A 27,159-nucleotide genomic window follows, 5' to 3' on the forward strand; every position below is an offset into this window, starting at 1 on the left:
CATACTTTATGAAAGTACTCGGTTGAAAAAAAGATAAGGTGTACTACTGGCTACCACTAGGTGGCGTTTGTTACCTACATTAGCGCATTCTGTGCGGACAAACAGACAAATGGACGCAATTGCAATGCCCTCTTGTTTGGCGAGGGTAAAAAGCTACTGTGTTCGAGAAACGAGGGGAGTGGGAATAAGTGAAAACGGGAGGAAAGGGGTATGGATGGGTTGGGGGGAAAGGGGGGGGATGGGTGCAATTTGAAGGGGTGAGTTAGTCAGAAAAGGAAGCAACACAACAGGTGCCAAGGCAGCCGTTGTTACCTTTTGGTGTTGAGAGGCATGGCAAGGTGGGCAAGACATATCGAAGCGTGGAATCGTGACATGGAAGGGAGTAGAATCTTTATCCAAGTGATGAAACGTGTAGAATCCCTCCATGTGACCGGTTGTGGTGAAGAATGTGGTGCAGCTGGTGTATTCATACACAGAACCCGGCCGGAGAATCGGGTACTCACCTAGAAGAAGGTGAAAAAGAAAGATGACAACGACATAACAGCAAATACTCCAGGCCAACAAAAGGTGTTTTGTGCTTGGTCCAACAGGCTCGTGTCGTATCTCAACTTCCTTGTTCCCTTTTCAAACACATGATCTTGGAGGTTAATACCACAAACTCCACAACATGGACAAGAGGATTTACAAAAGCAAGTGTGATGGCAAGTCAGTCACCTGTGCGGAAGGTAAGCGGAGACATTGTGAGACCCTGCAGTCAGTTATGAGAAAGAAAAATCTGGAGCACAGGTTAGGCCAGTGTTTCTCAAGGTAGGGCACATGCCTCACTGGTGGGGCATGGCAATATTTTGGTGGGGCGTGAGGATTCAGAATTGATGAATCAATATATGATCGCTTTCATAGCTTTGCACTTTCAAATTTTCAAAAGTTTGAAGCTGCGACTGATGCCTCATTGCGTCATAACTGCTTCACGGAGCCCTTGTTCGCCAATCCGCCGGTAAGGCGTGCCCTTGATCAGTTCAACGCTGTTACGTCACGGGGAATTTCTTATATGTAGTATATACTGTAGTGTCTCCAATCATGGTGGGACGTACGATTTGTTTGAAAATCAAAGTGGGGCGTGGGACAAAAAAGGTTGAGAAACACTGGGTTAGACAGTGCAAGGATCCCTAGTAACCTCTCCAAACCTCAAACAAAAAACATAGAAATCACTCTCGTGCTCTTGTGAGAATTGCCATCATCATCCAATGTCGTTCCATCCAAACTATCATTTTTACAGCATGTGTCGAGCCTCACGTGGGAACGCATCAGACAAGTATGAGTTTCATGTGGGAATGTTTACAACATGTGTGTTGAGGAATCTAATGAGGGGATATGCAAGATGAGTGGAATATTAAACTTCTCCACAATGAAAAACATACTGTAGGCCTCATGGCATCTAACTATTTAGTTCACGACAAACCACGACCGTGACATACATTTTCAAACCTGTTGGACATACATTTATATGTTGGTTCCAGAGGTGGCTGCTTATAGTCCCTTCCAATCTCTCCTGATTGAACTGCCAGACTAGTCAGCACTGAGGCAGCTCTCTGAGAATAGCCAGAGAGATGTTGACTTTCACAAGCATACGATCACAAGTATATAATTCCAAGCATATGACTGGAGAAGATGAGGAGCAGGATTTTTTGCAGGGAAAATTTGCAGGGAAGTTTGTCATTGCCAAGTCCAGAAGGGAGGATTTGGCAATGGGAGAAATCCAGGTGGGAAAGTTCACAGATTGAATTAATCCCATGGAATCACAGAAGTCCTTTGTCGAAGTGCCATGACTGGTGAGAGGGGTGAGAGGGGTGAGAGGGGTGAGAGGGGTGAGAGGGGTGAGAGGGGTGAGAGGGGTGAGAGGGATGAGAGGGATGAGAGGGATGAGAGGGATGAGAGGGATGAGAGGGATGAGAGGGATGAGAGGGATGAGAGGGATGAGAGGGATGAGAGGGATGAGAGGGATGAGAGGGATGAGAGGGATGAGAGGGATGAGAGGGATGAGAGGGATGAGAGGGATGAGAGGGATGAGAGGGGTGGGAGGGGTGAGAGGGGTGAGAGGGGTGAGAGGGGTGAGAGGGGTGAGAGGGGTGAGAGGGGTGAGAGGGGTGAGAGGGGTGAGAGGGGTGAGAGGGGTGAGAGGGGTGAGAGGGGTGAGAGGGGTGAGAGGGGTGAGAGGGGTGAGAGGGGTGAGAGGGGAGAGAGGGGAGAGAGGGGAGAGAGGGGAGAGAGGGAGAGAGGGAGAGAGGGAGAGAGAGAGAAAGAGAAAGAGAAAGAGAAAGAGAAAGAGAAAGAGAAAGAGAAAGAGAAAGAGAAAGAGAAAGAGAAAGAGAAAGAGAAAGAGAAAGAGAAAGAGAAAGAGAAAGAGAAAGAGAAAGAGAAAGAGAAAGAGAAAGAGAAAGAGAAAGAGAAAGAGAAAGAGAAAGAGAAAGAGAAAGAGAGAGAGAGAGAGAGAGAGAGAGAGAGAGAGAGAGAGAGAGAGAGAGAGAGAGAGAGAGAGAGAGAGAGAGAGAGAGAGAGAGAGAGAGAGAGAGAGAGAGAGAGAGAGAGAGAGAGAGAGAGAGAGAGAGAGAGAGAGAGAGAGAGAGAGAGAGAGAGAGAGAGAGAGAGAGAGAGAGAGAGAGAGAGAGAGAGAGTCGTCACTTTGTAAGGATGGTACAACGCAGACAAACAAAGAGGTGGTAGAGGAGGGGACGTTACAGCCATAGGTACTCCTAGGACCTAGGGGGTTGGAAGGTATAAGAACAGTACAAGGCTAGTGAGAAATGGGGTTCTTGATGTACAGTGTGACTCCAACACCACAGCGGGGTTCAGGTTGATCAAACCAAAGGAGACAATAGCAAGACAGAGAGAGTAAGGAGTCAGGGACGTCCTATGGGAGGAAAGATGTTGTTAAACATATGTTTACAGTGGCAGCATGGATTGAGAGATGTCAGGTTGGAGTGGAGGCCTTGAGTGTTTGAAATCCTCATAGTTAGAGATAGGGGAGAAACCTTGAGGAGACAGGGTGAGGAAGAAGGCTTTGAGAGGGTAGGGGGTGGGGAAGCTTTGAGAGTGTGCAGTGAGAAGGGATGCAGAAAGAGGGGACATGAAGTGGAGAGGTACACGCATAAGTGGTTGGGTCACAAGGATGTGGGGGAGGGTACTAACGCCATTAAATGACATGAAGGTGATTTGATTGTCATGAGCAGACAACTTCTGCAAACTGGACTTCTCACCATTCCCAGATTAGACATATGGATAAAAAGATCATGGGGTGGGTGTTGAGCATTTTTTTGAACACACAGATGACAGTGGTGCTGTAGGTCCGGGAGGAGAGTTGATTGTTCAAGTGCTTTGCTGACAGTTTTGGAAAATAATCTTTGTGACGATGAAGTAGTAGAATAGATCACAGTGAAGAACATGTGGAGTACTCTTGACAGAGAAGCAAGGAAAGTGAAGCATCTTAAAACGTTTTTTTTTTTTTTTTACAAGCTTTCAAAGGAATAAGGAAAAGCGTTTACATTCAATGAAGATTTAGTTTGGAGATATTGAGAAAATGGAGAGATAAATAATGAGGTACAGGAAGGAAATATCAGCAGAAGGAAATTGTGGCAGAATGAGATCATTTTGGAGTGAAAAATAAAAGTTTTTTTGTTTGTTTGTTTTTATTGTTTTCAAAGCGAGGAGGGGAAACAGGATAACATTGATGAGGTAGAAAATATGATATTTGGGAAAGAAAAAGGAGAACGAGAAACAGAGCCTCCAAAGAGACAGAGTTTTCACGGCAGCTCTCCGAGGAGTAGACCTCAAACAGCACGAAAACAAATTAGACAATAAAGCACAACAAGGTACGATTTAACACGGAAAGTTGGATGAAAACACAAACAGTAACACAGACAAAAATATAACAGAGAAACACGACAGATCGGGTTCGAAAAACTTCGCTCTGATGAAGTGGAAGTGGCAGTTGCAGATTCAACCAACTTGATTAAACCAACCTTTATCAGCCTATTAACCTCCGATCAATAATTTTAACTTTTTTGTTGAGCTAAGATAATGTAGAATCCCCAGTGCCGAGAACAGTTTAAAATCATTGAATATTTAATAAAAAGAATGCCAAATCACAGCACCCATTATTTTTACTTTGTGTTCTCTGAACAATTTGAAACATCAAACCAAGCTTCTTGGAAACATAATGCGACATATTTACACAAATGTCCCCAATTTGCTCGTCACGGTGATGAAGCAATGCCAATTACAGTTCGAGTCGTTTCCAGACAAAAGTCACTGAAGCGAAGTGCAAGCAGATTGAAAGAAAAATAAAAAACCCAATGTCACCCGTAGGGTGACCCGTATCTTGCCAAAAGGTGACCACGTGTGAATTCTTTAAGGTCACACTGAGGTGAACAGAGCTGCTATCCACCAGGAGCGACTCCTTGAGGAATATCTGCCTACGAGAGATTCCGATGAGAATCATTCTACAGAGTAACCATGAAAAATATGCGTTTGCCTCATAACGTCACCAAATGACGTCATAATGTCTCAAGCTTGACATATCTAGAAAGCACTCATCGAGGTGTTCAATTTGAGGTACTACACGATATGGTTCCTAAAACTTGAAAATTTGACCTTGGAGTCAAATATGTTTGACCTCAGGTGCTAACCATAAAGGTCAAGGCCAATCGCCACCAAAAATTAATCAGCTGAGCGCCAGACCATGAACTATATTCCCATGAAGTTTGAAGACGATCCGATCAAAATTACTCAAAAAATAAGGGTTTCGTCGACTCCCCTGATTTGCGCCAAAGTGACCTTGACCTTTGACCTTGACCTTCAAAATTTTATGCGCTGAAAGGGACCTCTATAGGCCTCTGATATGCGAAGTTACAAAAATTTCCAATGATAACTGTGCTCTGCAGAATTTTTTATATGTGATTACAGACAAACAAACAAACAAAAAAAAACAAACAAAAAAAAAAAACATACAAGCTGACTAACATATCTTGCAAAAAACTTCGTTTTGGCAAGGTAAAAAAAACTAAAAATGACATTGCAGATGGGACCAAACAAAGAGGTTCATTTCAAAGTGAAAACATTAAGATCTGCTAATGCTGCACACAGGCTAAATTAATAGAGTGTAGCATAGTTTGCTACATCAACTGACCCATTTAGTCTGTGCATTAGACAGAGACGCCTCCACTTTCCTTTTGCTTTGTAGAAAATTCTTGGCAGAGCAGGTACATTTTGCACGAACGTGGGCTGCCAGCAAAAGATTTGTTATCACCATCAGGGAAGAACAATTTGCACCCATGAAACATATCGTTCATCAATCTGGGAGGCACAGAAAGCTCGAAATGTACTTAACGTGTTGGGTCCTCACGTCTACAGTGTGTGCTTGCAGAGTTGCAGGCATATCTACTGGCTTTTACTCGTTGGATTGTAAACCGAGCATGGCGCGTCAGGTACCCAATTACCATTAAATCCTCGGATATTTCCATACAAATTGGGTCACCCGATCAAAATGAGTTTATTTCGACTTCAGTAAACCATCAAGACCATTGATTGATGTTTAAAGCGGTAGAAAATATAAACATGGAAGTGCACCACGGCAACGTCGAGTCAGATGTCCTCATTTGCTTGTTTGAGGTCGGTTTCTTCTCAGTCGCATGTTATCGAGCAGTCTGTTGTCCTTTATTCTGTTGATATATTTCTGCCAGTTGCTCAATCTCATGATGGTGAGGAATCTGATGTTGAGCTGTTTCTTCAAGGTGCACATTTTTTTTTTTGGATGGAGATGTGTAATCTGTCAAAGTAAACCCCCTTCCCCTCATGACCGTTTCTGGAAAATAATTAAAGACAACATAGGTGGATAAAGAATTCACTTTCAATCATGACATGGAAGGGCTAAGCCATAAGCCAAGCTCTCTGCTCCTCCAACGCACCCGACCTATGGTGTTCAGTTGGAAGGAGGGGTGTTATTTTTCCTTTTAACATCGATTTGATGACTGTGGAACCTTTGTACATCAATTTTCATTCAGCATCAGGAACATATATGTACACACACACACACACACACACACACACACACACACACACACACACACACACACACACACACACACACACACACACACACACACACACACACACACACACACACACACACACACACACACACACACACACACACACACACACACACACCTCTCTCTCTGGTCCATATGTGAGGCCACATCTTTTAAGTTACAAACTCCAAACTCTGGGTACAAATACAACTTTGTGTGGGGGTAACATAGGCTATGTGTCCACAGCCTCACGCGAAGGTGTTGTGGGGGGGGGGCATAAATTTTCTATGTGAATGTGTACCATGTAGGGCTACCTGGTGGTGGTGGCAGAGGCTATTACAATTTCCTTCGCATGTCCTCCTCCCTTCTACCCACCCCAAAACGGAGAGGCCTGTCGAAGCCTGTTATCGTGTGTGAGATATTTCTAGCGGGAAGAAACATCAGGATGAAAGTGGGCAAAGTGATGAAAGGATGAATGGAGCGGGTCGTGAGGACGGGGTTGGGAAGGGGGAGTGGGGAAGTGGGGGGTTAAAGCACTCTATGTTTGGGTAAATTTGTCTTCCTTTCCTTCTCCTTCCCACCCAAAATGGAGGAGTCTGTCAAAGTGGGAAAACTAATAACCAGAGGGATCAGGGGACATTGTGCAGGGGGGGGGGGGAAACATTTCTAGCAGCAAGGGACATGCGGCCGGGGTGAGGGTGGGAGAGGAGGTGGGTGAGGAAGGTTGGGGGGGGTGGGTGAGTCGTGGTGGGAGGGGGTGGGGTGAGTCATGGTGGGAGGGGGGATTGGGGTGAAGGGTTGTGGGGGGGGGGTGGGTGGTTGGCAAATGCCAATGTCTTTGTCTTTAAATTAAACCCATCAGCAAAGCGGATGTTGTTATTGTTATGTTTTATATAAACTCCAAACTCAGGGTATAGATACAACTTTGTGAGGGATGCAACATGGGCCATGTGACTCTTTTGAGTCTTTTGAGCCTGAGTCTCTTTTGAGTCCGCAAAGTGATGCCAAAGTGACCAATATTGCAATTTTTGGCAAACTGTGTCAGTGACTAATTAGTCCATCAGCGAAGCTAAGGGTAGACTCTATTCGTACGCACATCTACAGAGTGCTTTCAGGAAAGTATTCACACTCCTCGACTTTTGTCATATTTTGTTGTGTTTCAGCCTGAATTTAAAATGGATTAAATTTAAATTTTTTATCTCACCGATCTCCACAAAATGGCCCACAATGACAAAGTGAAAACATGTTTTTAGAAATTTTTACAAGTTAATTAAAAATGAAAATCTGAAATGTCTTACATCAATAAATATTCAAGATACAAGATATTTTTTAATAAGCATTCAATATATAAAAATTTACATTTTCACGATAGAAGATATCAAGTTCATCATAAATTCCATTTTGTATAAACTCATAGCCTTATCGAAATTTTTTTTCCTGAGTTTTCCAATTTAGTACATAAATACCGAAACACTTTTCATAATGATGATGTGTGCAGGAGGAAAGGCATGGTGGAGATTGTGGGTAACTGCTACAAATCCCTCATAGATGTGACACAATTATCCAGCATGAGTCGCTTAGCATCACCAAGTCACTAATCAGGTTTCCTCTGCATAGGAAAACGAGTTTTCATGATAAAAAAAAGTCGATCAGAGTAATAAATTCATCAAAGAAATAAATTCCTGGCTTCGCAGCTGCATCGTATAATCCAGAACTTCTCTTATTCCCAACACATGATAAACATCAATTTTGATACACTAATCATGTTATCCTGTCAATTAAGGATCATGTTCCACTTCGCGAAACAAAGTAGCGCAGCAGGATGTGGTTTGCTCATCACCACTAGTTGCATGTTAATTTGTGTTGATATCTGGAGGAAGTTTGTACTTTTCCTCCGTCCCTGTTGCACACTGGCAGTGCTATCATTATAACATAATATGCAAAGCTAAAGCGTCGGCCTGGCTAAAATGTAATCGGAAAACCCAACAGGCACCTAAAGGGGCTTCTTTTCCGTGTGCTGTGCCTAATTGCTACAGATCACCTCGTGAGTAACCTCACCTCTGAGCCATAGATTATAATGAGCAACAGCTAAAAATGTATACATCAAGTGGAGCATTTAAAGGGCAATGAGCACATGATTTTAAGGAAGAAATACAACACAGATTAATTGGTTTGAAATTTTGAAATCAGAAAAAAAAACCTGATTTTATGTCGATCAACTTTGCCAACAAGGAATTAAAATATGATTAACATTTTGACCCGATGTGCCGATACACGAAATCAAGTCATGCGTACTGACAGTGCTATCATTATAACAGATGCTTACTTATTACGAGAGTGCTTCAAATTTGGTCTGCGGTATTGTTTATACTCATATCAAGCTTTTCTATGCATATTACAAAAATGACACCGCACTTGCAAAACTTTTAAAGGTACTCACCGACTCCGGACACACACTTGTCCTCAATCAGAGCGGAAGCTTTTGTATGCCTTCTGTGTAGACCTACTTAAGACGTGTACGTAAACGGTGTGGGTTGTCATTCTTCCCAGCCTCGTTCGACAAAAATCTCTTGGCTCTAAGGTGCTCCTTAATAAGGACGCCTATGACAGGCAATCATCACCACTACGTGCAGCTGACCTTCTAAATGTTGTCCGGTTTTACATTTACATTGAGCAGAAATTTCACAAATATTTGCTGCTCCATCATCTTTGGTACCTCAATTGCCACCATCTTGATTTTCAGAGTGACATTGTTTGTGAAAAATATTGTTTGTCTCTATTTTCCTCTCTATTGTACAAGGCTTGCTAAAGAGCTTGTAAAACAAATTAAAACAGCTATGGGCATGATGTCGGTAAACAAAATGCATGATTTGTTAACAGTTAACAGATTTGTTGATGAGCTCCAGTTTAGAACACATATAACATGGGCAGGCAGAAATAAGACAGTCACAAATGGCCCTGTTAACTGTAGTACGCATATGAAAAAAAAACGAACACGTGAACTTTGGCCCCTCATCTTGCTAACGTGACTTCATTAGCTCTGATTATATTTTAATTACTCGCTTGGCAGATGAATCGAATGAAACAGAATGCAATCACCTATTCTTCATTAACATATTCAAACAAGCTCTCCCAATGGTGACCCGAACATATGCAAGCTTAAGCAGTGTGTGTAGGATATCGTTTTGGAGAAGTGCTGCCAATGTCTTGCCAATAAAAAGGTTTTCTCCCACTTTGTCAAAAAAAGTATTACACGAATCAAAAGATCACAATCGTTTGGATCCCAGTAAAGGGCAGAATATTCAGTAAATCTTTACAAAATTTGTAGATATTGTGAATCGACAAATGATGGAACATTGATGTAAACAGGTAAGGGAGTAGGTTGGTGTGGGCAGCAGGCAATGATACCCACGACCCTAAAAAGAGGTCATGGGATTATGATGTCCTGCAGAGGTTTTCTTTTGTTTACTTTAACAGTGTTGCATCCGGGCTGTGAAGGGCAAACATCAAACTACAGTAGCTTGACATGAAGTAGCAATCCCAGCAGAGAGGTGAGGCAATGCCAATGGATGATGCAACAACAAAGCATTATGAGAACAGCTACAATGTCTGTACTGTGATCTGTGACATGTTCCAATAGATTAATTTGAATGCAAAGCCACATTTCTCTCTTACCTACGACACCCTGCCCTTCGACCTTCTGCTTGTAGTCCCGTTCATCAATGACATACCAGCATCGCCGTGACAGCTGACAGGCGTCATCAGGTGATGCAGTGGGTTCCATCGCCATTCTGATGGTATACAGCAGAAATGAAATTAATTTTTAAAACTACATCGTCAAAAAAACGTTTATATATAAAAAAAGATTGCAAATGAATGACCCACAGGCGACGAAAGCAAACTCAAGGTGTGTATGTCAGAGCATCCGGAGTCATATTATTAAAAATAAGTGTTTGCACATTTCTTATTCAAGAAAATCTGAAAGCGTTATCTCAGAGAATTTGTTGAGCTCCTCGTGAATTTGTATAGGTGTTCAAACTCGTTCGCATGTGCACTAACACCTGCGCACATGAGACATCTGTCAACACCAATACACATGAGTCACCTGTTGGTGTCACACACGTGAACCAAAAACAATTTATCCAGGAAAACAGAAAAAAAATTCCAGAAGAGGTCATGCTCGGACTTAAGAGTTGTTCTCACCATGGTGACTAATAATGAAAAGAATAAAAGTTGTTTGATTCTGAAAGCTTTTTGGACAAGGCTCTCAAAAGAAAAAATTGAGGGTTTAAAATAGCTTGTCTGGATGTACAACGACAAATAGAAATAGACATGGTTTTGGGGCAACTAAAAAAAAAATACTTTATTTAGTCCTCTGCTGCTTGTGTGTTTGACATTTTTATTATTTCACAGTCAGTTATAGCATTGCAACTACAAACTATGTAATATGGCCAGATTGAGGCTAATCCATACATTATAGCAGATTTGGATGACACACTCAATAATCTATATATTCATACTGAAGGGCCAATTTTGTGCTCCTCCTTGCGGTCGCGTCACGTTTTTCTCGGCACTGTGACCTGGACTGAAATAAACTTCGTACCTGTAAGAGTGCATCGCACATAGTGGCAATAGTCAACTTTCAACTCTGAAGCAGAATAAACACTTCGTTTTACATTCGTTTCCATGGCGACGTATGACGTTACCGCTGAGAGGCGTCAGGACGTCATGACATCATCGGTCATTCGCTGACGTCATTACGTTTGTCGTCGACAGACCGTTACCGCTGAGAGGTGGAATTCCACTCCTCGAAAATAGCGTCTGCAATGTAAAACTCTTCTGCACATGCTGACGACCTCAGAATGTGAATTTGACACAAAAAAAATGTAACAAGAAACATTGTATCTTCTATCTGTATATTAATACTGAAGGACCAATTTTGTGCTCCTCCTAGCGGTCGCGTCACGTTTTTCTCGGTACTGTGACCTGGACCGAAAGAAACTTCGTACCTGTAAGAGTGCATTGCACATCGTGGCAATAGTCAAACTTCAACTCTGAAGCAGAATAAACACTTTTCGTTGAGATGGGGGCGAGAAGTGAAGAGGCGGGGGCGGGGGATGAAGAGACGGGAGCAGGGAGGGAAGAGGCGGGGGGCAAGGTAAGCAAATTTTTGGGCGGGGGTAAGCAAATTGAAAGTGGGAAACGGGGGAAATGGGGTGGGGGATGAGTGGGCGGGGCTGGGGTGAATTAGGCGGGGTTGAGTGTGAGTGGGTGGACAGGGGGCGGGGGACCGGGGGCAAGTGGGGCGGGGAATCAAGAGACGGGGGTCAGGGAGTGAAGAGGTGGGGCTGGGGTAATTAAATTTTTGGGTGGGGGTAAGCAAATTGAAGGTGGGGGGGGGAATGGGGCAGGGACGGAGGATGAGTAGGCGGGGGCAAGCATGCCCTGTCCAGTCCATGTCCCTCGAGTGTGGGTGAGCTGGTGAGGGTGGTTGAATGAACGGAATCCGTCTGTGACGGGGCTTCGGCTAGTAATAACAATAATAATCATAACAACGAGCAGGAAGGGACCTGAGGAACATCTGTGCAACGTAAAATGTGACTTCAGGTTCTCAACTCCCCCCTCCCACAAACCCCAAGTCATCAACCCCCCCTCCAAAACCCGAAGCCCTCAACTTCCCCCTCCCAACTCGAAGGCTGAAATCCCCTCCCCACGACAAGCCTTCAAAACCCCTCACCACCCCCCACCATAACTCCTCAACCCCCCCCACCCCAACCCCCATTCCCCACCCATCCAACCGAAACGTTTGAAGTAAAACTATGCCCACTGCCTACGTGCATATATAATCAATCTTGGTTAAAGAGCTTGGATAGATTTCAATTGCACTGGCTCATCGGCTGACACCAGAGGGCTGAAGCCTAAGGACTGAAGTCTGAGGCCTATACTTACTGTGGCTATACTTACTTCACAAAGCCCGTGACACATATCGGCTCCAACCTTTCGATATTTAATGATCCTTTTTACTGTCGCTTTGGTCGTTTTACACTGAAGGGAAAACCTATAGGGAAGGCATGGCAATTGTGAATATGACAGCTCCAAATACCTCTTTGGCTTAGGATAGCACAAAAATGGGGGCCGTATGATTTTTCATCTTAAAATTGTGGATGGAGTCAGGCCAGATGTCCAATCAATTGGTCGAGCATTATACATGGATGGATGGATGAACAAGTGCATTATTATATAGATACTACAGCAATGGAACTCAACATTACCCTGGTGTTGTAGTTTACATGTTTCAATGATTCCAAGAGCTATACCAGCGATACCATCACTTGGTCAATCCCAGAGGACTCATTAACATTGGAAAGGCCACCAGACGAAGAAAGTTCCCTCACCAACCCACAATGGCAAGTGTGGTGACAATGCCAAAAAACCCTTAACATGATGTCACAACCTAAAAAATGACACTCAATCCCCAACCTAACACATATATCTAAAGTTTCTCATTGATTGGTTAAGCGGTTTCAGAGAAGGAAACTTAAATTTTTCCTTCAATCCAATATAGCTGTCAAACCACATGATGGATGACATCATTGTCAAAAAAATTTCCACATGGTTAATCGATCATATGTGTAAAGTCTCATAATCGATCGGTTGAGTGGTTTCGGAGAAGAGGGTTTAAAAAGAAAAAATTCAATCCAATATGGCTGCCAAACCAAGTGACTGATGGCATCATCATTGTTAAAAAAACAAAACTCCGGATGGGTAGTCGATGCTATGTTTAAAATTTCACATCGATCAGTTCAGCGGTTTGAAAGAAGAAGATTTTAAAACTTTTTCCTTAAATCCAATGTGTCCACCAAACTATTTGACCAATAATAACCATTTTGCAATATGCAATAGAATAATAGATCATTGGTGGAGCGTTACACCTGGATGGAGGGATGGATGAACAAGTGTATTATTATATAGAAATGTATATAATACAATAAAATATAAAAAAGATGTAAAAGGTTCCACCAGGATTGACCCAATATCAACTTCTTAGTTTAAAAAAAAACAAAACTTCCCGTTTTGACCCATGTGACCCTAATAGATGAGACGGAAAAATCTAAAAAGTCTCTTTTTAAGACTCCTACAGGCATTTTGAGGTAAAAGTTGGTAACATGAGTTTTTAACTTATTTGAGGTATGAGGAGTCTGAAAAAATACGTTACCAGCCTGAAATTTGCGTTTGAAGGCATGAAAAATGCGAATCAAGATGGCCGCTATTTCGATCGGATCGTGATTTGGATTTTTGAGATATCTGATGTCATATCATTGTTCGTTGCTATGCATGTAAACGCAAAATAGTATAGAAGTAGTTATGAATATCTGGTAATCATCCTATGCCTCTCCACCCATATTTGATCACTATAAAAAAATGCAAAAATTTTCTTGAACCTAAGAGTATGGTTTATTGTATGTTGACTTCCCGGGCAAAGAAACCGATGTACGGTATATATTTCTCAAGTTATATATTCAAGGAATACAATGATTGGATGAAATTTATTCAGCAACATATTCTTCATTTTCAGATGTGATTTTCAGGCATTGTTCATGCACTGTTCCAGTCCATCAGTGCAACTGTATGCACCCGTACAGGTCAAGGTTGCTTTTCTACATTTGCAGCTGCTTGTTCTGCATCCTGTTTTGCATCCACAGGATATCACCTCAATGCACGCTACTGGTACTGGATTAAGACTCATGAGCTTCGGCCTTAGCCGGCCATCTTCTGTTTGCCATCCACAATCATCAGGAGCAGGTAAAACCGACTTCAGAACATGAGCTTGATTCCAAACCAAGGATTGATAGTGAGCTCGTAGTATGTGGTCGTGCAGGGCATCGTTTGTCGGTGGGAGAGGTTCAGCTGGACGACCCTTCTTGAACAGAATGACTCTGGCACTGTTGGTACTCTCTACATCGGATAATCCATATATTATATTCTGCACATGAAATTCACCGCAGTCTTCTCTCCTTCCAATGTAAGTGTGGGATGATTCATACCATTCAGAAGCCTGTGCTGGTTTTCGAATATTTTCCATTCTGATTTCTCGCTATGTCCTGCGAAGAATGAAGTACTATCACATCCGGTTAGTGCATGGAAGGGGATGAGTGTATCCACCATACCTTTGCTCAAGTTTTGGTGAATAGTGTGTATGGGGATGAATTGTTGCTTTCTTGCGGTGCCATCATCTCAAGGAGATGGGGATGGGCCTGGCATCTGCCTGGGGGATTGCCAGACGAAGGCCCCTGGAGTACCGGCGGAAAGTGGACGCAGCGACGCGCTGTTCTGGCACATGCTCCCATACCTGATCTGACCTGCGGTGCCAGATTTCATCCACAGAGAATGACAGTTAATCTTCTCATAATGAGCCAGCAACAGAACGAGGACATCAGTATCACGGGCTGACAACACGATACAATCGGCTTGACACTGTATTGTATGAACAATCATTCTGGTGTCAGCCTCTTCGTGGCAGGCCTTGAGGAGATCAACATCCATTTCCGGGCTCGTGCTCTGAACATCATCATCTCTTGTGAAACCACCGGCAACAACAATGGTCTTGTCAGAAGGCGTTTGCTCGAACAACTGAGCGGATAGAAAGATTATAAAATCGGTCTTGTTGGCTGGTAGAGCTAGGAAGCTGGACCAGCTGTTCGGCAGTGGAACCTCTCTCCCTTCGATGATCCTACGAACTGGTCTTGTATCTTTGGACCGTCTCTCTCTAGTACCTGTTTTGATGGATGACTGAAAGTATCTGTCAAAAACTATGTCGGTTCTGGAGTAGTGTCGTCCAGTTTAAAACATGGCCTCAACAAACACGTCTGATAGTTCTCCAAAGGTACTAACTCCATGTGGCTTTCCAATGGCATGAATGAGAGCATTGCCATCAATGATAAGACAAGAGTGTCCTTCCTGTTCCAAGGTTGCTGGACATAGTACACCAGTAATCAATATCTTCTGTCGGACAGCTTTTTCTCCTGACCTCAGAGATCCATCCAGTTGCGTCAGAGATAAAGGCACGGGCATGAGTTCATGTTGCAAGATGTTGGGAAGATTGACATTTCTCCTTGCCTGAAGTTACATTTCTTCGCTGTTACCAAATGCTGAAGGATATTTCTGTCCACCTTAAGTGTCTTCGTTTTGTCCCTGCAAGCCTTGTCAATCTCATACAACTTGGCAAATGTCAAGGGTTTGTTTTTTGGCAGTGTGTCTCGCAATTTAGGTCCTGGAACGTTCCTCATCCTAACAAGTCTCTTTTCAATGAAAGATACGAGATCAGTGCCATGTGATTTCGCGTTGAGCAGAGATTGTTGAATATCATCTGCAGCCAGGTGCTTGTTTGCTATACTTTGGAGAACTGTTGGTGATGAGTCAAGAGAAAAGAGATGGAATCTCTGTAACACTGCCAGAACTGCAGCCTCATCAGCATTGTCACGTTGGTTTCTGGAGTTGGTATATTCACTGTGGATGAGTTGATAGTCTAAGCCAAGGTTGAACATGCTCCTGGTATTCATAGCAATGTGGGCCCTCAAGTTGCATGACAACGCCCAACGACTGAGAGCAGATGAGGTTTTGGTTATTCGCACAATGCCACCACCCTTTTTACCAACAGCATTCATCCACTCTTGGCTCATGTCAGGGCTCACCTGATTAAACTTCTGAGCTGAACCTTTCACAACAAAGTTTCCTCGCTGAGATTCCTCTAACACCTCACCCGGGAGTTGATGCATTTCAGCTAGATAGACGGGACCCCACTGTGCATAATTTGTGTGGTCATATCGCAAGAAAAATGTAAGCATGCACTGGAAGGAGTACAGATGAGGATTCCAAAGGCACATTGAGCACGAGTGTACATCAGCAGTACAACTAGCATCTCCATATAGTTCCACCAGTATGTGAAATTCACACTGTCTGTGGCTCTGAGTGATGAATTCAGCCATTGTGTCACAAAATCTGCCTGTTGCCAGAAAAATGATGAGTGCTTCACCATGTTTGGTCCTTATTCCATTCCCCAGATCTCTGTCAGATTCCTTAAGGTGATCAAGTAATTGTGGGAGGAGGACCTGCCACATAGCTCGAAATGTGAGTTTGTGTGCACGCATCCCCTTGGTGCAAGACTTGCCTTCCAGAGCCTTTTCTGTTGATACAGGACCCAGAATGCCACTCTCAACCCAGACCTCTGACAAACCGGAAGCCTGCATATGTTATCCTATAACTTTTATAAAGTTCATCGAGGTATGCAACCCTCCCAATTGTGGGATAAGGATGTGCTTGTATTGTGGAGTCGCCCATTTTAATTCCATCAGTTTACAATACAGTGCCTGGTCTAGGGTCAGCACAACATGTTTCTGTCCAAGTGATGAAGATACATGAACAAATCTCTGAACAACAGTATTGAGTGTGTCCAGTTCATGGGCAGGTGCATGTATTATTGGCATGTAACCTATGGTAGTCACTTCATGAACATCAGAGCCGTTGGCTTGATTGAGAACACTCCAACCAGGTTTGGTAGCTTTGTCCTGCCTTTCAATGACAAAGGCCATATCAGATGCTCGTGCTCTGATAGCGGCATCACTTTTATCCTCGGTGACAGTGTACCAATCTTTCTGTACAGCTTCTTGGAATGTAACATCTGCATGTCCTTCAATGATGCTGACAGGAATCAACTCATCCATAGCTGTGGGGACATCAAGCTTGGTTTTACTGGATGGCTTGAGATTGCTTAACTAAGTCAGGAGCCGGCCCTCTCTGCCATGCTGCTGTTTGCATCGCATGAAAGGGTTTCTTCCCATCCAGTGTAGCATCGTTTATATTAATATTATCTGCTGTGAAATGTACAAACCTATCACTCAGCAAGTTAGATGGAATGACAGCACCAGTCTGAGGATGCATAGTTAAGAGTGTACTTTCGGCAAGAGATGCGTCTAACTTCAAAACTAATTCATAACTTATGGTGTGTCCAGAATTGTGGAAAAGTTGAATAAGTTTCTTTGATCTAGTTACCTGATGCAGCGTGCTGCCTCGTCCAATATGTTTTGGTGTCCACTTCTTTCCACCACTGACACCGAACACCATATCTTGACCAACACTAAGCACCTTGATTCTTCCTGGAATAACATCGGTGCTGTCTGGTTCGCTGTCCGGTACCGAAGGACCTTCATACACCAGTCTCAGGAACATATACAGTGAGTCGGGAAGACAATCTGCAGCCTTCTCGTCACCGATATCAAAACCTGTATGTCTTGGGTGCGCCAAGATATCTCCATAGAGTTTCAATGCCATATGCACCAATGACATGAAAATATCACTCTCGGGTTTGAATACAGGTATTTTCAACAAGTCATCATCCGATTCCGCAACAGGCATTTCTGATAAAGGTACATGCTTGTACTTGGAAGGGAAAAGTAGACATCTGTAATTTGTCATTGTTCGATCTGGCAAAACGATGAAGTCAAACACATCTCCTGTGCGGGCAATAAGACTTTCCTTGAAGGAAAATTGACGACTTACATATGATTGGGGGATGGTGACAATAGCTTCCCCAGCAAATATGCAGCAACGATCCCAAACTGTAGGTAGTTCTAGAACACATTCTTTGTCAGCGAAATGTTGCAACTCGTTGCACAGCCATGCCATGGCGATATCAATGTCTTTGCTACCTTTTTTAGTTGAGGGATAAGGATAACACTAACAGCTTTAGCTACTGACTTTGAGAAACCACTGTAAAGAGCAAAGTGATATTTGCCTTCAGCCGCTATGAGATCGTTCACGCCTGCAAGACGAACAGACAGATTTCGATCAAATCCTGCAGCCTGCAGAATCTCCTGGCTCTTCTTCAACGTCATTACAGAAATGATCCTCTGTTTCTGTGAAGACGTTTGACAGAACAGACGCTGATTCCAGTCCATCGGCGTGACAGATTTGCGACCTGGCATGGAACGTTTACCAGTATCCGCAGAAGTACTTGCTTCTGTTGAGCATTCTTATCTTTGGAACTCATTCTGCAGTCTCTCGATTTTGCCCTTGTCGGTATATTGTGCATAACAATTTCTGTGCCATACTAGTGAACTTGTAAATCCTGATGTGAAAGCATTCTCTATTCGATCGATTACATCGTGGTATTTGTAGTCTCTAAGTTTTCTCCTGGTGGAGGTGACTAGTTCTATGCGTTTCAAACCTTGATCACTGGAATCCCTAAGCTCATCCTTATTGTCTTTTTGACAGATATAATACACAGGTTGTGTGACACAGGGGATGGTCTCTTGAAGTTAATCAGTGGGTCCATCTTTGTTCTGAAACATGAAATAAAATATCATGTGTAGGTAAAAGAAATAGAACGAAAAAAGTTAACGTCGACACTGTATAATCGGAAAGTTACCATAACATTGAATACCAGCCGAAGCCCCGTCACAAACGGATTCCGTTCATTCAACCACCCTCACCCAAATTTCAAATCGATATGGCGAACAGTTTATGAGTTATCGCACGCACAGCTATAAATGTTGACGCCCGGACGGACGGACAGCCGGACGACCTGGGTGACAACAATATCCCCCTTCCGCCACACAGCGGGGGATAAAAACAGATGAATTGTATTTATTATAGGAGTGTTTATATTTTAAAGATAAAATCCTACAATAAATACAGCAAAGAAAACTTTTTCCTCTCTGTATAAATGATATAAATTTTGTTTATCAAACTTGTGATATATCTCTTAACACCTCTTCTTTTAGACGACAAAGACAAAGACGACAAACAAGAGAACTAGAACCACCCCCAGCATTATTCATTGTAATGTTTGTGATGTAGACATAAAAAGATCTTTCTTATTATAAACAACTTTTAAAAACTAAAAAACACAACATAAATTCTTCTCCTGAAATTGAAGATACCGCTGACCTAAGAATTAAACTAAGGCAAAGTGCTTACAAAGGAAACATAAAAGTAATCCTGTTTCATTTTAAAGTTTCTTTAAATCATATAAATGTTGCTATTGCTGAAGTCAATCCCTGTACTATAAATAACCAAGTTGAAAAGAGTTTAGAAGAATTAGTTTCAAAAAATGTGTTAAGGATTTAATGCCATAATAACTAAGAATGCTCCAGAAGGAAAGCAAGTAGAAGTCCAGATGAGAACACAACGGTTTCATATTTTCAAACGTTATGATTTTAATAATTGCAATATTTACAGAGAGCAATAAACGATGAAATGTCAATAGACTAGGAAGAGTATCCATCCCCAGTAATGGGGAAAGTTTAAGTTAATCTATCAATTTGAATGAAAAAGGTTAATTTTGCACTCTTGGTTTCACTCAGAGCCAAAACTCTGAGCTACTTATACCATCCACCGCAAAATGGTGGTGCAACATTGGATTCAATTCGTCTCAGAAGAGTGCAAAATATCCTTTATCAGCATTATTCATACCTGTTCTCCCATCATGTCAAAAGTGAATGTTGAGCTTTTCAAATGCAGCGTGGGAAGCGGCCACCATAAATGGGAGACAGCCAGACGCATAGACAGACACCACGGTTCGCAATATATAATAACGGAACAAAGTTCCTGTGCACCATAAAAAAATTACACAAAATGATACCGACATGTACCCTATCAATATAATGGTCAGCCAATATGTGCCTTGTCATAAATCTGCAGAGATGGCAGCTCAATCCCCAAATCCTTTTTTCCTTCATCTCCTCGATTCCCATCTCTCCCTCCCTCTTCTTTTTCTATCATTTCTTTCCTTGATCGTTGTGTTAAATTGTCGACCCACAACCCCACTGTCAATTTAATCTTGCTCTTCCATTAGCCTTGGTCTTGTAGAGAGAGAGAGAGAGAGAGAGAGAGAGAGAGAGAGAGAGAGAGAGAGAGAGAGAGAGAGAGAGAGAGAGAGAGAGAGAGAGAGAGAGAGAGAGAGAGAGAGAGAGAGAGAGAGAGAGAGAGAGAGAGAGAGAGAGAGAGAGAGAGAGAGAGAGAGAGAGAGAGAGAGAGAGAGAGAGAGAGAGAGAGAGAGAGAGAGAGAGAGAGAGAGAGAGAGAGAGAGAGAGAGAGAGAGAGAGAGAGAGAGAGAGAGAGAGAGAGAGAGAGAGAGAGAGAGAGAGAGAGAGAGAGAGAGAGAGAGAGAGAGAGAGAGAGAGAGAGAGAGAGAGAGAGAGAGAAAAGGTATCGTGCGAGGCTTATGGGTGTAACAGGGTGGAAAATTGTTCAAGGTTTCGTTTCTTTCTCTTCCAGAAGAATCCTGTGATTATAAAATTCTACATAAATAACATTGACATGAAAGACTTTCACTCGAAAGAAGCACAGCAGATTGAGTTTATTCTGCCTATTCTGAATGTAATTCCAGTGAATTTCATTCCACACAGCATAGCAGCAGGAAGTCTGTTCTGCCACTCATATGCACCAGTAACTTTACTTTGTTATGCAGTCAGAATTCGCTGCTGGAATTTGTTTTTGATGCCTTGAGAACTGAATTGTGCATGATCAATGGCAACATTATCATAGTTGTTACAGCATGATTGCAACCATGTGATTGTGCTGTGAATACCAATATTGTTCTGTAAGTAACCGTGCAGATATTCTGCCAAGATACAATATGTGTGTGTCTCCTCCATAACTCCAAAACCATGAAGCCTCGGAGCCTGAAACTTTGCATGTATATTAAGGGAACTCCAAGGGAGTAGAGGAGTCAAAATTGGACGTTTGGGTAAATTTAAACAGCCCTTTTGAAGATAATTAACAGCCTTACTCAATTATCCTTTAGCAAGGCATCATCCTTGGTCAGCTCACTGTCCCTCACTGGGGTCTTTTTCACATTTTTTTTTTGGCCTGCTCAACAATGCTTTGACTTGGAACAGGGTGCAATGGTTTCTTAACAATAAAGTGTTTTTTTCACTTTCTTCACAGAAATCATCAAATGCCTCATCATACCTACAAATCACAGGTTACATCACAATGCTTATAAACGCCCGGAGATGCCAGCGTTCATGGCTTTATTTCATTTCCACAAATGCGATAACCTCTAGAATCTTTGAATCTCGGACAAATTTCAAAATTTAAACTTCTTAATTGATCTCAGGAGCAGTTCCGACTGCAAAAAAAAATTGTTCATTTGTCCAATTTGGACCATTGTTTGACATTCCAGACAGATGTCTCCGGGAGGTGGTTTAATATGATCGATCGGCGATCGCTAATTGCTTGCCAAACCTGCCATTCCTTATCAACTGTTTCGTTGAAGTGCTTGCTCAAGTGCTTAAGCCACTTCGCAAGCACTCTACCAGCTGCTTAGATGTTAGTTTGCAAGCCGTGGCGATACACGGCAAAAGTAACTGCACTGCCACTCTGCCTGTGTTGCGCACATCGATCGACCACCTGCCTGTGTTGCGCCCCACAGTGTCATGCGGTGTCAAGCCTGCCGTTTATTATCAACGGGAGAATGGAAGAAAGGAATGGATGGATGGAGGGAAGGGATGGATGTATAGATGGAGGGAAGGGATGTATGAATGGATGGATGGATGGATGGATGGAGGGAAAGGATGGACGGATGGACCAAACCAGTGTTTGTAAGCCATTGCGAGACAGTAGACGGCAGTGTAATTGACATTTCTTATCACAGCAGTTGTCGTTTTTTTAAAACTAAAATTACAAATTGGCATTCAAGGCAATGTTAAGGTGACAAGGTAAACAAAGTATTCTCCATATTTACCCAATAAAATGCAAATATAAATGTGTGTTCAATTGTCTTAGTTCAATCTGACAAAAGTCTTAAATGTAAGACAAGTAACCTTAATAGCAAAAATAATTACCACCTTGGAGCATTCCAGTTACATGATAGTGGGTAAACAGGGTGTGGGTCTCACCATTCAAGGGAAGCCGATGTTATAATCTCTTTAAAAATGGTACATGCTGTTTCAACCTGTTTGAACATACCCCACTTCGTTCAATCCTGTACTAATGCTGGCATATGGAATGCCCAGTTTTACATCAATCCAACATGCGTCAAACACATTGATGAATCGCCCTGCCTATGAAACTATAGGAGGTTAAACGCCACCCCCCCTCACTGAATTCCTGTCTGTATCATCCGGTCTGCCTGATGAAAATGTTGGGGATTTTTTATTTTTATTTTTTAACACGAGATTGCATCGTTTCACCATTTTGTGTTATATGCTTTCATTATATTCTGATCTCTTGTCTTTGTCTCTCTCCCTCACCTCCCCCCTTTCATGAGTATTCCCTTCAGTCAAGTGATGGGTGATACTTGTGAGTATTATATAAACTGTGCTGCTGTGAACCCCCTGAAAACACACACACACACACACACACACACACACACACACACACACACACACACACACACACACACACACACACACACACACACACACACACACACACACACACACACACACACACACACACACACACCTAATTGAGATCAAACGAGTATGGAAACGGCAGGAGGTGCACCTTCAATCATGTTACTACAAAACCAAGGCAAGCAAGAAATAGCATATTATTACAACACTAAATGACAGTATTATGTTATTCGTCCTCAAACCAGCAGGTCTGTCTGAAAGGTGAACTGTGCAGGCACACTTCTCCTCGGGGGGAGTACGAGGAAGGAAAGACAGAGATATAATGCTCCACATTGATGTTTGGTAAAAGAAAGGTGCGAATGAGATGCCATGGGCTCATCCTGCATGTTCAACATGCACCTTGCAGCAACACACACACACACACACACACACACACACACACACACACACACACACACACACACACACACACACACACACACACACACACACACACACACACACACACACACACACACACACACACCTTCACTACCGCGCTCTCTGTACAACCAGCACTGCTTGTTGCTTGCTCTCTCATTCCAGTGAGAACCAAAAACAAAGCTATTTTTTTTACTTTTGCATTTTCATTTTAATGAAGGATCATGCAATGAAGACACAAACAAGTCCTTCATTTCAACCTTATCCCTTTACATGCATGAAGTTTGTAACGAATGGGTCGTGAGGACCATGGAGTCATATGGCTTGAGATAGCACGTTTGAAGGACGATAAAAAAACGGGGGCATCAACTTGTATCCGTAGAGGCAAAAGCACACAAATAGGATACACCTCCGGGATTTCAAAAACAATGGGACAGACCTTGGAGACGACGAGAAAAACTCGAACGAGCAATCAAAAATAGCATACCCTTGCCCAGACTTTATGTGGTTTTATAGGACGTATTTTATAGACGTACTTACATTCTAATTGCACGTCCTTTACGGAGGTACTTGGTTGAACAAAGAGAACATGTACTATTGGCTACCACGAGGTGGCGTTTGTGGCCTATTTTATCACATTACGTGCGGACAAACAGACAAACAAACAAAAAAAACCCCCATTAAACCATCCCCACCTCCCAAAACTTTGTTTAGATGTGTCCATCTTATGCATTCTCCTCCAACCATCATTGTTACCTGCATCCCAAGTTTGTCCATCTACCTTTTCCTTATGCCCTTCTATTGGCATTTTCCCTATCTCCTGCTGTTCCCTTTGGTATGTTGTGTCCTGATCTGTTTTGTGTCCGAGCTCTTTCACGAGCCGAAACCACAGATTAAAATAAACCAAAAACAAACTCAACAAGAAAAAGACCAATCAGAGAATGCAGACCCTTTCCAGGACTTGTTTTGTGTGGTGTTAGTGTAGTTTTGTGAGGTGTTTGTGTACTGGTGTGTTACGTAATAAATTAGAGACGAAATTAGAACTACTACTTTATAACTGCTAGCAGTGATGACCGGGTACCAAGACGTCCCGCTTTGATCGGACAATTGACCCTTACCCATGATGTTAATTATTATTCAACTGAATTTACAATGGGATTAAAATAAATTCAATTAAAATAAAATGGGAAAACAAATAGGTACGAGTTCTGCATTGGTCATCAGAAGGAATCCAAACAAGCAAAGATGAAGTCATCAGGAGGAATCTGGATAGGATTCGGGTTTCAGCTGCTGCTCCTCTACCTTCAAAACCGTCCAGGTGCAGCCAAGTAAACCTTATTCAAAAAAATAAAGAATTAATAACAACTAAAATAAAAACAAATAATTAAAAAAACAAAAAATTCTGGCTGCCAGAGTGTGCATCCAATCAGGTTGAAATATAAAAGCTGTATTCCCCATCACTACTAGATCATCAAACTTTGTAGCCTGGTGTTGGCTTAGTGGTTAGGGTGGTGGCTTGGGATCCAAGGGTCCTGAGTTCAATCTCCGTTGGCCACCGAATTAACACCAGGGGGTTGACTCAGCCTGTCATCCTTCCAAGGTCGGCAAAATGAGCACCAGTGTACAGGTAATAGGGGCACTGCATCAGTGGCATAGCCGTGCCCCTAATCAGTGATGCAACCAGCAGCCAAAAAGGCAGCACATGATGGGAGCATCAATTTATTGAAGCAGTTCAAGAGAAATAATTTTTTAAAAGATTTTCGCTCAATCCAATATGGGTGCCAGACCATGTGACCCATCAATTCCTGAACATGCTGGTATCACCAAGGCTTGGGGTACGTGTATGAAGTTTTCCTTCGATCTGTACAGCCGTTCTGGAGAAAAATATTTTTAAAGGTTTTTGTGTAAATCCAATATGGCTGCCAAACCATGCGACTGATGACATCATAGATGTGAATGTTTTGTTCCTCATGGCTAGGCGGTCACACCTGTAAAGTTTTGCTTGGATCTGCTCAACTGTTTCAGAGAAGATTTTTGAAAGTTGAAAAAAAACAAACAAAAAAAACAATACGGCTGATGAACCACATGACCGATGACATCATCAATTTTTTTTTCTGTGGACCAATTTATCCCTCGATGACCCTCAAAAATGTTCGTACTGATCGGATGCAGGGTTCTACATATGCAATCATGATGTCATAATGAAGGCACCTATGACATCATTAAAAAAAAAAAACATACATTCCCCATGAGGAGTACTTGCTATGTGCCAAGTTTCAATTTTTTTCCTTGGTGCGGTTTCAGAGATACAAAGGTCCAAAGTTTTTCCATTTTTCCAACATGGCTGCCACACCACGTGACCTATGACGTCACAATTATCATTAAAACATTATACACGAGCTCCTATGGTGAAAATTTATTCCCAATCCGCCAAGCAGTTGCGGAGAAAAACACTAAAGTTCTGTGTGGACAAACAAACAAAACAATACAATACCCTGTCCTTTGGCAAGGATAATAAACCGAGATTAAAATCCTCCATAAAAAAACAAAAAGCTCGTTAACAAATATCTAAACTTAGGAATATGAACATGAACAAAGTGCAAATATCAAACGCCTGCACAGTATACTGAACTGTGAGCAATAAAAATTAAAAACAAGGACAACAATGCCCCCTCGCTCTGCTGCTCATGGATGCTTGGTCTCTAAATTTGCCTCCACCTGATTGGTGCCCTCATCTGGCCACTGAGCTCATCATACTTGGTTTAAATCCCACACCACTATGTTGATTTGTCTGCTGTCTTTACATTATAACAATGATCAAAAGATCATGGTGGAGCTTGCACATACTGTACATCACTGGCAGGACAAAGACATTTAGGAGACGTCAACTGTACTTTTACAGGAATCGCAAGGCCATGAATATCTAAGATTAGAACTGAGCTCTCAGCATAATGAGCTGAAGCTTTAGATGGAATTGTTAACCAGGCCAAACTGAATCTATCCCCTTATCATTATAATTCATGTTAAAGAACACCAGTGTCTTCTAATGTCCTTGTTTTACATGCGATTTATGCACAAACTCCTGCACGAGCCTTCAATCACCATACAGGGTTGGTGGTTGGGGGATTAAAGAAGGCCCATTTCTCACCACGAGGTCCCATCACGTTTTCTGATATTTCCTTGGAGATGGTTGCTTGGTGATACAATATCTGCAGGTCCTGGACCCTCTGCCGTTTCCACCGTTAGTGCCGGCTCCCACCCCCTACACAAAGGAATACTTGCTTATTGGTGTCTTCAGTCCTCGTCCAGTCTCCCAAACACAACGGTCTTTAACCACCACCGCTCGTTTGTTCCATTTTCAAATGTCCCTGGAATATTCTTCCCCATATTTCAATGACAACTCACTACATGCAGTGTGAGAACTGTCCACCATCATTTCAGAATGCAATTACCTTCCTCGTATCTTATTGCACTTCCGAGTCTCTTGTCTCAATCCTCCACTCTCGATTTGTAATCTTTATTCATTCTGTAAATCTCAATTCTCAAATCTCATTAAATAGCCACAAAGAAAGCAATGTCTTTGATTAAAAATAAGAAGAATATGAAGTTTTCCACAATCCATGGTCATAGGGACCCGGAATTTTACAAGCCATGCTTTTATTCAGGTTCCTCGACTGTTCTCATATGATGATGTATGAGTATGTCGATTGATTTCAAGAGTGGAAATAAAATGAACTGAACTGAAAAACATTGGAACACCTGCCTCAGTCGACACCTGCAGAGAAATTCACACAGAAAGACAATTGCTCGTGAACAGGACAAGGATCCGGACCTGCTCGTTTCTCGGGTATTGTACCTGTCGGCGATTCCCCAAAAATATTCTCATTCTCAGAATCCAAGCTGTGTTGTCACGCTCTTTACTTCGGAGGATTGGTTAACCAACATCCGACAACTCATGAGGACACATAAGAATTCCCATAAAAAGGCAGTTGTGAGTGCCACGTGGAAGGATACATTACATGCTTCACTCATGTAACGAGAGAGTTCATAAAATATCTCACAGCACGCTGTCTTGAGAAAGGAGATGGGCGAAGTCTATGAGCGGAAAATATGATTGGTCGTGATGACGTAAAATGCCGCAATATTTTGTCCACTTACTGCTAAACGGAAGGATTTTGAAAGTGTCAATAAGGTGATTTGTGTTCCACAGTGTTCAAGTATATAATTCAATTGAAATAAAAGAAAATTTTTCGACGTCGGAGGAAACAAAAATTCAGAAGTTTATCGCCATTGATGCA

General features: G+C 42.4%; 1 protein-coding gene across 1 annotated transcript in view; it reads right to left on the minus strand.

Moving 5' to 3' along the window:
* Positions 1-27,159, minus strand: part of FBXO3 (F-box protein 3) — a 127,405-nt gene that overhangs the window by 2,250 nt on the left and 97,996 nt on the right. The window contains exons 4-5 of the mRNA XM_085880852.1: positions 9,759-9,874; positions 313-503 (exon numbers count right to left, since the gene is read on the minus strand). Of these exons, the coding sequence (XP_085736978.1) occupies positions 313-503; positions 9,759-9,874 (307 nt within the window). The remainder of the gene's footprint in view (positions 1-312; positions 504-9,758; positions 9,875-27,159) is intronic.

This window comes from Eptatretus burgeri, chromosome 5, assembly GCF_056783735.1.
Source record: "Eptatretus burgeri isolate ZD-2024b chromosome 5, Ebu_testis_v1, whole genome shotgun sequence".
Lineage (NCBI taxonomy): Eukaryota > Metazoa > Chordata > Myxini > Myxiniformes > Myxinidae > Eptatretus > Eptatretus burgeri.